Source organism: Ammospiza nelsoni, chromosome 12 (genome assembly GCF_027579445.1).
Source record: "Ammospiza nelsoni isolate bAmmNel1 chromosome 12, bAmmNel1.pri, whole genome shotgun sequence".
Taxonomy (NCBI): Eukaryota; Metazoa; Chordata; class Aves; order Passeriformes; family Passerellidae; genus Ammospiza; species Ammospiza nelsoni.
In genome coordinates, this window is record NC_080644.1 from 8,911,843 (window position 1) to 8,927,218 (window position 15,376).

The following is a 15,376-nucleotide window of genomic DNA, read 5'->3' on the forward strand; positions in this document are numbered from 1 at the left end:
CCCAGGTTTACTGCCCAGGAGCCAGCAGGATTGGTGCCAGTGGGAAGAGGAGATTTCCCTCTGCAGCACAGAACTACAGGAGTGTTGCTGGTGTTCCACTGATCCCAGTGGAGCAGCCTCACTGGGACTGACCCACCAGCACAGGGACAGGGCACAGCTGACCTGGGAAACTCCAATGGTGACAAATCATCTCCCTGACAGCCTGGAGAAGAGCTGAGTGTTACAAGTCTGAGATTTATCAGCCTAAACAAGGCCATAAATCAGCAGAGAAGTGGCTGCCAGGCAGCGGGAGAATTGTCTGTGAGAAGCGATGGCCGTGGGGTGAGCACAGAGGGCTCCACAGCTCCAGCCCCCACAGGAAATGAGGATTTGGCAGCCAGGCTTTGGCAAAGGGCTCCTGGGCTGGCTGGGTGTCACTGCAGAGCCATGGATGGTGGCCAAGAGCCTGCTCCCAATTCCTGTGCCCAGGGGCAAACCAGCAGGGAGCTCCCGGACCTGGCTGACTGCACAGCTGTGGCTTTAAGCCCCATTTCCAGCTCTCCTTACCACAGAACAGTAATTTTGCCTCATGTTGACACATACACAGAGCTGAAAGGCAGAGCAGAAGGACTGAGAACCACACAGACCTCCAACAGTCAAATGTGGGCTAATCTTAGCTCTCCCTGGTCAGAAAATATCTGTTTCAGAATTATATTTAGGCAGAGGAGTAGGGAGCTGTTGGCCAGCTTCTCTCAGGGACTGGGTGAGAGGCATCAGGTTCCCCCTGCAAGTGACAGCCAGCTCAGCCACTGTCACTGCTGAAAGACCAGGGGCACTGTCTTAGTCCAGCCCCATCCTCATCTGCAGAGCTGCTGAGCACAGGGATGCTCCCAGCCGTTTCCAGCTGAACACGGGCATGCCAGAGCTGTCAAAGTCCAACCAAGCACTAAATAACCCAAAAACCTTGGGGCAAACACTCCCCTGCCCACGCTGATGGTGAAGCCCAGCAGCCCAGACTGCCCCTCTTTGGCTCTGAGCATCAACCAACTGTGCAAAACCCAGGAGACAGGAAAGAAAAGTGACTACTTTTGATAAACACCTGGAAAGGTGAGATGTGATGGCATTGCTGCTCCAGCAGTGGCACACAGCCCTTGTGTTACTGAAGGGAAAAGGACAGGGGAGGTTGGAACAACCTGGAGCCACAAATCCAACTGGGCTGCTGGGCAAGGGAGAGGCTTCCCTCTGGCTTCCCTTCCAAGCTGGCAGCAGGAGAAGGCAGCAAAGCCCCCATCACACCTATCAATGAACCCCCAGCAGGGATTGGACACCACAGGCCACAGCTCCTAACAGTCACCCTTGGACAGAAAGGCACAAGGATTTCTCTTTTAATACAAATTTGTTATTTTATTAAACAGGATTAACAATCTAAACTGTCCAGAATCCAAACAAGCAACTCTTCTTCAGAAACAATTGTTGGAGAAAAATGACCCAACACCTGTTTCTTACCACAATCACATCCTTAAAAGTGATACTTTATCTTTTGCTTTATAAAAGTAAGAAAATCGCTCTCTCACGTTCATTTATTATCTATGTGTCTATATGCACCACGTACTTCAGAGATGAGTGTTTTACTCTGAAGACCAGCATGGAAGCCCAGAAAGAATGGAAACACTCCCAGCACACCATCCTTGCTGTAGGGACTGGGCCAGTCCATGGGCTGTCCGTGGCAATGCTGACCATGGCCCCTTTGCAAAGGCAAACTTTTGGTACAGAATCTTTGGAGTGAGCATCTTGGCAGAGCCCTGGGATGCTAAAGCACACCACACACTCAGGTAAGAAAGCAATGGTCTCTTCTTCTCTGGAGCTCTATTGCTTATTGAGTAAAAACACTCTAATGCCATAAAATCACTAAGGAAATTTTGGTGAGTTTCTCTGTATAAATTCTACACCAAACTGAAGATCTGACTTCTAGCCAGTGTCATAATTGAGTGAGAGAAGCAATCAGATGGGACCTGACTCAATGTGTGACATTGGGTCCAAGTTAATTTACTTATTCAGCATTAAGAGTGCCTTATGATTGAGTCAAACCAGAAGGAGGGCAGAATTGTTAAACCTGGCAATCAATCATGTTTTTTCCAAGCCCTAAACAAAGGTAAGAGGAAGATCAAACTGCAGTTCACAGGAGTTCTCCAAGATTAAAAAAGTGGGGAAGATCCCAGAAGGCAGATTTTGGCCTGAAGTGGTAAAATTATGTTCCAACTTCCCCTGCGTGTGCAAGCATGGTCATGGCCAGCTGTGAGCACGGCTGGGGCCTGAGCCCAAGGTGTGCACTCTGCAGCAGTGACATTGGCAGGCCTGATACATGGGAGCTCTCTGCAAGAATGGATGCAAAACAAAATTGTATTTTGTTTTAAATGCCCTTTGGAATTGTGCACTGGCAGGGGCAGCAGCTTGCAGCTTGTTCTTGTTCCAGTCTTGTTAGTACAAGACTAACCCTGGGTAAATAGAGCTGTGACCAGGCCCTCCCACCCACAGGGACAAGAATAAAGCCTCTGTGTCTGAAAGGGCTGCCAGCACTAGCACACCTCTGCCCTGGAAAGGTGAATTAACCCAGGCCACAGCCAGAGCTCAAAGTGGATATTTCAGCACTGAGGCAAGGGCCAGGCAGGTCAGTGGGACAGGACAGGTAAAACAGGGAAAGAGGAAGGAAAAAACCCCTAAGGGAGGTTGTTCTGTTTGCATTTGCAGCACAGAAAGCCCAGCAGATGGAGAAGGGAGGCAGGCCAGCAGGCAGAGCCAGTCTGCTCACACAGCAGCAGCACAGGAAGCTGGAGATCCATTCAGGAGAGACACTGTGGGCTACAGGTGGGTGTGTGATTGATGGTCTGATTCTGATGGGCACTGTGAGGGTCAGCACAGGGCTGCCAGGAACAGAGGCTGGCTCTGGGCACCCCCTGCCAGTGCTCCCACTGGCACAGAGGAGAGCCAGGCTCTTCTGCAGAGGGCCCCACTCCAGGCTGGCTCCAGGGACAGCTCAGGATGCATTGGGGACCATCCCATAGGCTTCATACAGCTTGCTGAGCAGCTCCTGCTTTTCCTTCTCGGGCAAGAAGCTGGACTGGGCTGCATTGATGTTCTGAGGAGGCAGAGGGGGAACACAGGGACATTAGGACACATCAGACATGAACACACAGCTGTGCACATCCCAGCACCTGGCTCTGAGCAGCAACAGGCAAGGGAGGGTGTAAAGTTTCCACACTCAGGTTCATTGCCATAGCCTTATTTGATGCCAACTGCTCTGGCCCATCACTAGCAGCAGTCCCAGGAGAAATGAGACCAGCACAAAGCAAAGGCCTTTAAATACTCAGGAATTTTTGGGAGATGTACTTTGAGCCTGGTCCTACTTTCCTGCTTACAAGGCCAGAGCGGAATTTTCTGCTTCCCATTAAAAACTCTTCAGCTTATAAATAAAACCAGCAGGTTGTTCTGGCTGCACTGAGACACCAGCAGAGCACCCAGCCAAGGCTGACTTACAACTCTCTTGAACTCCTCTTCAGTGAATCCCATGTGTTCCTTCACAATGCTATAGTCCTTGTCAAGGGTGGAGTTGAAGATGAGGGGGTCATCAGTGTTTAGAGAATAGTTGGCATGATCCTTCTTAAATCTGCAAGGAAATCAGGTTGAACTGGTGGGCAGACCACTGGCTGTGATACTGCGCAGTTCTCAGGGTAAAATGCAGCAAAAGCAAAGACTTTGGGACTGCTGGAGAAAAGCACAAGGCTCAGCTTGTCCCCTCATGGCTCTGCACTGACCTGCCAGGAGTGGCTGGGCTGTAGCTTCTCGTGCCCCATAGCTCAGAGCAGGGCAGGAGGGACAGGAGAGCCTCCCCAAGGGACCCCCACATCCCTCCAGCTGCACCAGGCTCTCCCATGCCCAGGTACATGGATGTGCCACATTGTCCTACATAATTAGGACACTGTGCCTTAGCTTTGTAAAGCGATAAAACAGCTGTAACAACCTCAATCCTGGTTATTTGATATGTCACATAATTGAGAAGTCTTACTGTATTACAGGGTGTTTGGTGAAGTCCGGAGGACACGCTCCAGTGAGATAACTGGACCAAGGGCAGACCTGTTTGGGGAAATTGAGTAGGAAAACCAGAATCAACCACATGGATCTGAACCCCAGCTGTGGACACAGATAGCTCAGCACTGGTAAAACCAGATCAGAGCTCTGTTCACAGCTGCCCCTCAGCACTGCTCTGACAGACCACTGCGTGTCCCAGGAGAGGGATGCAAGGAGCCACAGCACTGTGACAGGGCTGTGGGATGCTCCCCATGGCCAGTCAGTCACCAGCCCTGTGCCACTCACAGCTACAAAACCACCTGCATTAAGTACATATTCCCTCTATTAGTGGATATCTCCATTCTCGGGAAAAGCAAAATAAATCCTTATGTGCACTGTAACTCCCAGGCATTCCCACCCTCCTACCTGACTTGCTCTTGTACAGCAGCCTGATTTGTGTATAAATCAGTGAATAAGCCCTCCAGAATTCATCCATGGCCACACAAAGATCCATTCTCTCTGCCACATCCCTCCCACAAGCTGCTGTGCACACCAGTGCTCCCAGCAGACACACAGGTTTGTCCCCAACATTTTTCCTGTGCAGCTTTGGGCATAAACACAACACCACTGAACGCATGGTCAGCACCTGGGTGTCAGGTCCTGTCCCTGGCTGTAGCACAGCCTGAGTGAGTGCTTGTTTTCCACTCAGCACCTCCCTGGCTGTCACAGTCCCATGGCACATCCTTACCTCAAAATGCATCTTTGTTTTCAGCAGCTGCTTGTAGAGCTCAGGGTCCTCCAGGACGTGGTACCCATGGCCAACACGCTCGGTCTTCAGGACATAAACTGCCTAGAGAGCACAGGAGAAGCACTCAGAGCCTCAGCCACAGCTCAGCCCTGCCTGCCCAGAGCCCCCAACCCACTGCAGGTACAGCCACACCCCCGAGCTGGCCCCTGGCATGTCCCTTTCCAGCCATCACGTCAGATCTGTGCCCATGTCCCCAGGGTTCCCTCTGCTATGGATTTGGGGACAACTTGGATGCCTCTGTGCCCTGGGCAGTGCATGTCACAGCCTGTCCCTCTGTGCCCTGAGGCAGGAGCTCCTCATACCTCCTTGACCATGGCAGCCGGGCCAGCCTCCCCAGCATGGACGGTGCGATGGATCCCACACCTCTCAGCTTCCTGCAAAACAAGGGACAACATCCTCCTGTGCCATCCCCTGCAGCAAGGACACCCAGCTCTGGGCTGGCACTGCTCTCACTGCAAGGCTCCTGTGCCAAGGGCCCACAGATCACGAGCCTTACACTCCAAGGGCTGCAAGAGCTCTGTATGTCACACACAGAGAGACTTAAAAATCCTGGTTATCTTCCACTGGAGCCCAGCCAGGCTCTTCACGGGCTTTTTACTCTGGCTGAGTTCACCACTGCCTCCTCTCCAGACAGCAGCAAGCTCTGAGCTCCTCTTCTCCACCCACCTGCCTTTCTGCATGAAACTTGCAGCAGTTCCATGATATGGAACTTCTACATTTTTGGCAGAGAGGCTTTCCCTTCCCTTGGAGCCACTGCAAAGGCTGAGGTTTGGGGAGAGCCTGGGATCAGGCTCCTGAAGCCATTCCAGTGTTTGCACTTGAGATGATCAGATAAAAGCCCTGCAAATGTGCAGTTTCTGCTCTGCTCCTCAGTGATTTCTGCCAGACTGGAAAGGCCAGTCTCTTCCACCCCTGGCTGTGGTTTCACCAAGCCCCAGGAGCCAACAGCAGAGGAGTGGGGGTTGATTTGGGCTCCATGGAATTCATGTCACACTCACAGAGTGCCAAGTCCCAGCTCTGAGGCCATGTTTTAGCAATGATGCCTGCCATTAATCACTTAGGAAATATAAACAAATGCTTTTTCTATGTAACTGAATGTTTTTAATAACTGCAACAAATTTTTAACCTGTCCCAGCTGTTTGCAGTTTGAAAAGCATCCCTTCACACACATCCCCTCAATATATATTCTTCTAGTAACTTCTTTTTAAAACTTATTCCACAAACCTCATAAGCCCTCTTATGCTCAGCATAATCCTCCACCTTCAGGGTCCCATCTCCAGCCAGGTCAACAGCCACCACAGAGTCATTCTGGTACTTCTTGCAGAGCTCCACCACTTCTGGAGACCAGCCTGGGAGAGGCAGCAGCAGCATTCAGGAGGAAGCATTCATTAGGGCCACACTTGCAGCATCTTTCTAAACAAATCCTGGTTCTATAACTAGAAGGCTACAGCTATTTTCTTTAGTCTTTCCCAAAATTTGATGCTCAAAACGAAAGCTAGCAAACTCCTAGGAAGGTCTGTCATCTCTGTGATCTTCAGGCAGATAAAAACTGTCAACTGATCAGTCTGTTGTCAGTGAAAGGGAAATTAAATGCATTCACCAGCTATAAAACTGCTCCCATCCTGTTTTTCTGCTCACTTCAAGCAGGGGAAAATTAATTTAAAAAATTCCAAGCAGTGGTGACTGCTGCAGTTGCTGGAGGTTAAGATGAACTGCACTGTGCTGGGGCTGTAACATGATGTGTTGGAGAAATCCCCCAACTCCTGAGCTCTCATCCCCTCCCTGGCTGGGCAGGGTGAGGGTAAAGGCAGGAACTGCCCCACCTGATGAGCTGTGTCAGGGAGGAGATTGGGCTGGGAGGGGTCTCTGGGGGGCCCTGTGCTGCAGCCATCCCTGCCCTGGTGCATCCTTGACTCTCCCAAGGATTCTATTCCTGACAGGAAGGAGCTGAAGTTTTATCTATTTGCCAGCAGGGAAAAAGAGACTAACAAGTGGCCAACAACTGCTTGAGAGCTCTCTGTGATTAGGATAGATAACCTCTGAGAGAGAAACTGCATCTACCAGCTCACATAGCACTTAACCCCTGCAGAAGGCCAAGAAACAGAGAGAAACAGTTGTGTTAATAATTAACAGGCACCTGCTGTGTACAGAAAATCCCCAAATCATATGAACACACCAGGATGATGTGTGCAACTTCATCACCTATTTTTTTCCACTATTTTCCAACTTTCTTGGTTAGACACATTATTTTATTAACAAATTTAATATGAGTCAGTTCTGGCTGGTATCTCTGCCTTTCTCTCATCAGTTCATTAATTACAGGGTGGCTTCTCAGTGTGCAGCACATCCTGAATGCACTGCTAAAGACTTTCATCAAGCACACCATTGGTTCTGGGTATCAGCTGGGACACAGGTATGAGAATGCCACCTCTGCTGGTTGCAGCAGCAATCCCTCCTGCAGGGCAGTGCAGGCTGCACACAACCTTGAGTGCTCCTGGCCTTTGGGCAGGGAGCAGAGACCACAGCTGCCCCAGGAGAGCACTGAGGAGCCCCTTTTGTCCCTCTAGCAAGACACAACCAGTTCAGACACTGGTTGTACCCACAGAACCCACTCCTGCATCCAGCAGAGCTTTGTCCTACAGTGAAAGAAGCAGAGACCCCCAGCACTGTCTGGTGCTGCACCAGCCCCACAGACTGGGGCTCTCCCTATATCCTGCAGGGCCCCAGCCCCAGGGACATCCCCCCCACCCCTCAGGGAAGGGAGCAGAGCAGCAGGGCAGCTGCAATACATTACTTGGCATATGGCTCATGCAGCATAGAATAGACCTGGCTTTGATGTGGAAATCCCTCTCTCCATCCTTCAGTCCCTGATTTACGAGCTGAACCACTTCATCTGGAGTGAGGTCCCCCCTGCAGGGAAGAAAAGCCATCAGCACGAGGCCACACACTTGCCAGGGAGGCAGGCAGGTCCAGCCCAGCAGCCCCACAGGAGGACAGGCTGCCCCAGGTTCCACTTTCCCAGTGAGACCACCCAGAGCCCTTTTACAGCCCTGCCACAGCCACATGCACCTGGTACAGGTGTAACCCCTGTGCCACTGCAGCAGGCACAGATGACACCAAGATTTAAAAGGCCTTGGGGAACTGGGTGTCCATCCTGCCTGAGCAGAGGAATCCCCTCTTTGCCAGAGCATCTCATTGGGGCACACAATTCTCTGCAAGCCCAGGGCTCTGCACCCACCACAGCACACTCTGCAGGGGCCCCAGAGCCCAGCACTGATTTAATGGGAGGCACATACCACAGAGGGGATGTCATGAGAGGAAGGCATCAGAGCAGCAGCCCCCTCCAACACCAGCCACCACCTCTGCCAGCTCAAACTCCCATTCTGTGGTCAGGCAGTCCCTATGGGCACATTCCTTTCCCTCTCACAGGGAAGGGCTTCAGCCTGAAAGTTGAGCACAGAACTCAGTGCCCAGAGCAAGCGACATTAAAACACTGCAGCACACAGAGGTGTTCAAGGTGAAAAACCCTGTTGATGGTAGAGGTGGAGGCATGCTGGCTCTCACTGCATGGAGGAGGAAGGAGGTTTGCTACTGCAGCCTTTGAAGGCCAGTGGCTGACTGGCATGGGGATGCCTTCTCCATGCCCACCCAGCAGCTCCCAGCTCCCCAGGATCACTCACTCAGCTTGTCCCCAGGGGATGGGATCCACACCAGAGTTGGCCAGGAAGTGAGGGCTGTACCGGACCTCCACGTAGGCGACTCCTTCCTTGGCTTTGGTCTCCACAAACTCGTAGGCAATTCTCCTCACCGCCTCACGGTCACCCCTGCAGGGATGGCAGTGCCACTGTCACTCTCAGGACACACAGGGCACCTCCAAGGCTGATCCTGACAGGGGTTGAGGGGCAAAACCAGAAAGCAGGGTACTTACGCAATGGCAGGCATGTAGTAATTAAATTTCTCTAGAAACTGGGGGAGTGTCAGTGGTGTGTCATAGCTCACATACTTCAGGAGCTCCTCAACAGTGTTCCCAGGGAGAGGGATGCCTCTTTTCCTGGAAACAAAGCCACATGTTACTGACAGGGAAGGTTATCCCATTTTTAATAAGTCCATTGTACACACCAACTGCATCCAAAGCTGGCAGCATCAACCATCACTTCCTCACAGGAAAGATCCAGCACACCCTGTCCTTCCAAAAGCTCCTCACAGATGGAGCCCTGAACCTCAGCAGAGAGGAAGGCAAGCCAAAACACAGGCAAAGCACAAACAAACCCAAATACAAGCCCAGGCTGACCCAGCAGGAACACAGCCAGGGCACATTTTAAGCTTAAGAAGGAGTTCATCTAAAGGGGCTCTGGATTATTTCTTGGCACGTCCTAGACCTCGCAGCAGAATTGCCAAAATTCTTCAGAAGAGTTAATTTCCACTTATGCAGGCTCAAAGGATTAAAAAATCAAGGAGATGCTCCAGGACCTCGGATCACACAGGCAGAAGTGTTGTGGCCCATGGGTTTAGTGCCAGCAGCTCCTGACAGGGAGCCGCTTCCTGAGCCCAGCATCCTGGTGGCATCTCCTGTGGCAGGAACAGCTCCCACGCAGGAACAAAGGGCAACAACTGCTCTCACTGAAGCGACAGACACACTAATCCCCACGTAAATGCTTCCAAGAGGGAAGAGCCACCTTTCCCAGGAGCAGCTGGAATTCTGAGTGGGTGAAGGTGTTCCTTGCGTGGGGACAGCTGAGATACAGCAGGGAGCTGCCAGCCAAGGGTGCTGCAGCTCTCTGGGCAAGCTTTGCCATCTCCCCACCCTCTGGTACCCTGCACAAGCCAAAACAAATTTGGAATAATAACCAGACATTTGTTTTTAATCCTTTTTCCTGCCACAATGAATTACAGCTGATTTATGTGAGAGCTCTGCTAACAGAGACAAAACATCAGAGCCAGCTGCAGTGCTGCCCTGCCAGCAGCCATCCCCATGAGCCATGCAGGGACACAGTGCAAAGGACCCTGCTCCTGGCCTTGGAAAATATTGCTCCTGCCCCACTCAGGCAGCAAGGAAAGCAGCCCCATGCTCAGCCCTCACATGCAATCTGCTCAGATTAAGTTGCAGGGAACACTCACTGCTGCCAAGGCATCGGTTTTCCTCCCTGCCTTGCCCTTTCCATGGCACTGACACCTCAGTCTCTGCTCCAGGCACCGACCTGCACCTTCCTCCACCTGCCCCAGCAAAGTTTCCTACAGCAAAGCCACGTCCCTGACCTGCTCCATGTGCTTGCTGAGGCAGTGCCTTCCTGCAGGCACCAGTGGCAGTGCTTTGCAATGATCCACAATGGAACCATGCCTCTGCATGGGGACATCTGGTGCATCATGCCAGTTTGGCTTTTGGGGCTGCTGCTGCCCCTCCTTGTAGGTGGGATCCTTCTTGCAGCAAAGTGGCCAGGGAGGAATGTGTTTGTCCTCACTGCCACCTCAGTGTCCTGCCCAGAGCTCCCTCCAGCCACGGGCAGCACCATGCACACCATGCCACCACAAAAAGGGCACCTCTCCTGGGGACACCCAGGCCCCACGAGGGGTCTGTCACACCTCTGAGCCCTCTGGCTGAGCAGGAATGATGCAAAGGCTGACCCAGACCTGACAGAATTGGAGACAAGGTTTCTACAAACAGCTCAGTTCAGCAGTGCACTGCCCACGGGGGCCTGTGCATCCCAGCAGCTTGGGCTGCTGCCTACATGGTCAAACACCACCCAGCAAAATTATGTCCAGCTCTTTACCTTTAAAAATAGACCACAAGCAGCATTCTGTGCCCAGGGTGAGGTTATGAAGGCAGTCAGTCCCCTACAGCCTTCTGCACTGCCCCAGAGGTTTGTGTGTGAGTGCAAGTTTCAGAGCCCATGAATAGCACAGCCTTGCTCCACCCCAGGGCTGGCAGCTCAGGGGGTGCCAGGGCTGTTTAAAAATAAGAGGGAACTCAGCACACGCTCAGGCAATGAAGGTTTCTGCCCTGAGAAACGATCCTGGCACAGGATCCTCAGACAGCCAGTGTCTCCTGGGTGTCAGGGCTCCTGCAATTCCCCTAGGGGACTACACTGGCATTTTCTGTTTGCAGGCAGAGGGACCCAGCACTGCCCCAGGGAGTCAGCACCAGCTCTTCTGTTCACTTGGAGCTGAGTTCCAGCCCTGCAGCCCAGCAGCAGGAACCCTGAGCTCACCATGGCTGCCTCCAGCAAGAAAATGGGATGGACAGCCATGACCCACCCTCCTTTCTTTGACAAAGCAGTAAAAACTATGGCCAGGCCCTCCAGAAAGAATAGTCCTCCCTAGGACTGCACTGCCTTGGAATCTGCTGGGCTCACAGGATGCTAGAACAACTCCCCATTCTCCTCCCCAAAATATCAGAACTGACTTCCTTCCCAAAATACCAGAGCTGTGCCTAAGAGCCATTTACTGAAATCCTTACCATTGCCACCTTCTTGGTGTGAGGGTATCAGTGACAGCTGGAGGAAATCTTGTTTGTTTTGCTTACAAATGTGGAGCCAGGCCCTGGCACAGGTTAATCATTCACCCCGTGCTTCCCACACAACCCACACTGAAGGAAGATGCACGTGGGCTCTGTCAGGGAAACAACCTCTCTCTGAACCCCTGCCAGGTGCTTCCCTGGGCCAGCCCCACACCAGTGAGACTCCCTGCCTGCTGACACCAGGCACACAGCCTGGGATTCAAATGCACATGGCAGCAGGGCTGGCAAGGCCACCCAAGCTGGCTTTTTCTCCCAAACCATGTAGCAGCTGCAGCACCACCAACACAACACTCCCAGCCTGCTGCCATTCCACTTGGCTTTGTGATGAGGAGTGTGGAAAAAGAAATCAGACTGCAGCACCTCTGCTGTATCCTGGGTACATTTCAAAGGCAGGCAGCTCTTTATGAGACATCTTCTGGACTTTTCTCATGGTGCTTCTCTGAGCCTGCCCAGCTCCCAAACCCACCTCAGTCCCATTCCTGCTGCCTGGGAAGCCCCCCTGTCTTTTGGGGTGTGCTCAGTGTCCTCACACTGTGCAGGTCTGGGCAGAGACAGAAGCAGCAGCAGCCAGGTTTGCTGCCTCAGCAGCTCCTCTATCACAGACAGCAGCAGCAGAAGGGAGGATGCCTTTGCACTGCAGCTCCCAGAGCTGATGTCCCCCCACAACTCACTTGCCAAAGTACAGGATGGTCTCTGGTCTGATGGCTCCATCCAGGTGGACGTGAAGCTCTACCTGTAATGGGAGAAATGGGTCAGGCACTCTTGAGCTGCAACAATAATTCAGACAGAAGTAACTGGTGCTCACATGGGTATGAATGTACCCAATACAGGGACAAAGTCATGACACATCCACATTTTTGAAATATAATCATTATGAAGTTTATATTTCAGTATCTATGTATTGCCTAAGTATTTTGCTGCAGCTCACACATTTAATGAATCTTTTGAAATTTATCCTGTTTCCAGTAATTTTGAGGAACTGCCCTATCCTTACTTAGAGTTCAGGAGGAGTGAAAAAAGCAAACTCCATACATCTTAACTTTCCAGCACACCTCCTCCCTGAAATCACAGGAAGCCAAACCCTAATTAATTTGCTAAGAGTCATTACATGAAAACTTTGACCTCAGTTCCAAGAGTCAGCTCCTGATGAGTTGTTAATTACATGGCATTATCAGGGTTTAGAGGCTCTCGAATCTTACACAAGGGGTCACAAAGGTGCTGTAAAAAAATGATAACAAGTTGCCCCATAGAGATAACAAGGTTTCAAAATAAACCACTTAAATTTTTACCCATTAAAAATAGGACAGTAATTCAAGTCTTTTCACTCTGAAGCCCTATTTCCCCATTATTGCTGAAACTTTGAATTTTGGAGAAAGAGAGCCAGAAAAGCAAAAGCAAGCTTTTCCCATTAGCCAGCTGGGGCTTTCGGAGGAACAGGACAAATGTGATTTGGAAGTCAAACTGGGAAGGAAACTATTAGCTGTAAAATGTTTCAGCTAGATAGCCATCTTTCCAGAACTGTTTTCTTTTAAGTAACAGAATAGCCTACAAAGTACATATTTGATTTTACTGTATTTTTACAAAAAACTGGAGATTAGAAACTTACTACACAAGGTTCCTTTAAGTTATAACATCATGGACATTTAGTTATAACACCCATGCATTTTCCTGCATAGATGAGAGCTGCAGATGCCAAGGGTAAGAAAGGAGTAGGATTCAGAAGAGGACTGGATATTTGCATGGATAACTGACCTACCCAGGGTTACTAATTACAACCCACAAACCCTCTGGTGTCAGGGCAGCTATCAAACAATAACTACCAGGAGCTGGGAGAAAACTGAGTAAGCAGTGCCTGCCAGTGCCCAGGAGCAGGTGAGGTGAGCTCCTGGCACAGGGCTGGCAGTGCCCATCTCTGGGGCTGCACGGATGCCCAGGAGCTCACTCCATCCCCACACACACCCTGCACACCTGCCCTGCAGGCACAGCACCTGCCTCACTGCCAGGGCTCCCACTGGCCACTCCTGCTGCAAAAGGCAGGGCAGGGACAGTGCTGGGGCTCAGGCCGCCTCCTCGTGATGGCCACCAAGCTGCCACTCAAACACTGCTGGGGTGCAAAACGCAGGTGGGGCAGGCTGAGCATGGATCAAACTGCTGGTGGCAATCAGCTGGTCCAGGGGTCATGGATACACCCACAGCCACCACTGACAGCAGTTGTAAAAGCACACCCCTGCCACTGCTCCTACCCTCAAGATACCATCTCAATCTACACAGAGGAAGATTTAAGAAGGGCAAAACCTGATCTTTCCCCTCTCCTTGAGTTATGCAATTCTGCTTATGAGGACTAAATGTCCCGCAAAGCAGCAAATAAAATAACAGCATACAAACATGGTCTGCATTGCCAGATGTAGATGCCTGGCATGTTTTCCACTCTTCAGCTCCAATTCATATTTCAAAACCATGCAAGATCCACTCCTTGAGGTATTCAACAGCCCTCAAGACTTTCTGATGGAGTTACAGGCTTGAAATTTCCTCACATTGGATTTAAAAACAAAGCAACCTGAACCTGTTGAGGTCTTCTCCCTCAAACACTTTTCAAGTGTTTCCTGCAAGAACATCCCAACATGACATTCCCATCAGTGAGAAAGCAGATTCCATGGCACCTTCACCTATGGAAATCACCTCCTCCCGCCTCTTCTGCAGGTGTGATGCTTGTAAAGCAGCAAGTGCCTCTCCAATACCAGCAACAGGCTCTTTGTCCCCTGCCAGCCTTTTTTTGGGGTCTGTGTCCTAAGGAACCCTTGTTCAATGCTGTTCAACCCCAAAAGTTTTGGCTTTTCCCCCAGACCAGTGCTTGAGAGCAGAGTTTGAACTCTCCTATGCTGTTTAGATGGCCAAAGGACATCCAAGAGCAGATGGAAGTGCCTACAGGCCTCCAGATAAGGATGCAATCAGCAGAGGCACAACCCAGCAGCTCATCTGCCCTGGGCACCTTGCTTGCAATCCCTGAGGCTGTCCAGGTCCGTGGGAGGCTGCTCACTGCAGATTACATTGCAGCTCTCTTCCTGCGTGTTTGTTTCGGGTAAACAAAGCACAAACGGGTGACACGACCTTGCCTTAAGCCAAGGAAAGTACCCAGATAAGGATGAAAGAGTTTTCTCTGAGCTGTGGCTCCAGGGGACGATGCCTGAGCAAGCAGAAATCAGGTGAATGCAGGAGCCCAGTGGCTCTTCCAGAGCTCTCTGTTCCTCAGAACACAGCTCCATGTGCATGTGCTCTCCCACCCCAAACCTTCTGACTTATTTCTAGAGAAAGCACGAGCACACACATTGTATTGGGAACTCAACACCTGCTGAAGGATCTGAACAGCACCACAGGCTGCGGGGAGCACCGGGCCGGGCCAGGGCAGCGCCCGGCCGGGACCGCGGGGTGACAGCGGGGGCACCGAGGGCTGTCCCGGGGCACATCACCAGCGAGGGCACGGCCGGGCCGCAGCTCCGGCCGTGGCAGCCCCGGGCTGCGGAGAGCACGAGCAGCCGCCTCGGCACCGGGCACGGCACCTCTGAGCCGGGCACGGCACCCCCGAACCGGACACGGCCCCTCAGACACGGGCACGGCACTTCAGCCCCGGGCGCGCCGCGTTCGCCGCTCCCGTTCGCAGCGCCTCGGTGCCGGTGCACGCCCCGTTCCCGGCCCTGCGCCCCCGGCAGCGCCGCCAGCCCACCTTGGGTCCCTCAAAAATTCTCCGTGCCTGCTCCATGCCGCCGCCGCCGCCGCAGTTGCTGCCGCTCGGCCGCCGCCGCCGCTCCGCGCCCGCCCCGCTGGCCCGGCCCCGCCAGCCCCGCCCCGGCCCGCCCCGCGCACGCCGGGCCCGGGGCAGGCAAAGGGCGACGGAGGGCTTCGGCTGAGGGGAGACGCTGGAATTAACTGTTTATCTTTTGCATTTTTAGGGAAAATTACAAGCAGCAAAGTAGGGGTAAAACTGATCTTGGAAGTTATGCCAATGTTTATTT

At 52.1% G+C, this 15,376-nt stretch overlaps 1 protein-coding gene across 1 annotated transcript; it reads right to left on the reverse strand.

Annotated features, from left to right (window-relative positions):
* Positions 1-1,356: 1,356 nt before the first annotated feature.
* On the reverse strand, positions 1,357-15,163 carry LOC132078808 (adenosine deaminase-like). Its single transcript, XM_059481136.1, has 11 exons — positions 15,088-15,163; positions 12,038-12,099; positions 8,781-8,903; positions 8,533-8,676; positions 7,647-7,762; positions 6,077-6,201; positions 5,155-5,226; positions 4,793-4,894; positions 4,043-4,110; positions 3,514-3,643; positions 1,357-3,115 (listed from the first exon to the last, which is right to left on the reverse strand). The coding sequence occupies exons 1-11, from the start codon at positions 15,121-15,123 to the stop codon at positions 3,014-3,016; spliced, it is 1,080 nt and encodes a 359-aa protein (XP_059337119.1). The 5' UTR covers positions 15,124-15,163; the 3' UTR covers positions 1,357-3,013.
* Between the last annotated feature and the right edge of the window lie 213 nt (positions 15,164-15,376).

Coding starts and splice junctions, on each gene's coding strand:
- LOC132078808 (XM_059481136.1), bottom strand. CDS start 15,123: ATGGAGCAGGCACGGAGAATTTTTGAGGGACCCAAG. Junction 8,677..8,780: donor TACTACATGCCTGCCATTGC/GTAAGTACCCTG, acceptor CCATCCCTGCAG/GGGTGACCGTGAGGCGGTGA. Junction 3,644..4,042: donor ACCAAACACCCTGTAATACA/GTAAGACTTCTC, acceptor ATTTCCTTGCAG/ATTTAAGAAGGATCATGCCA.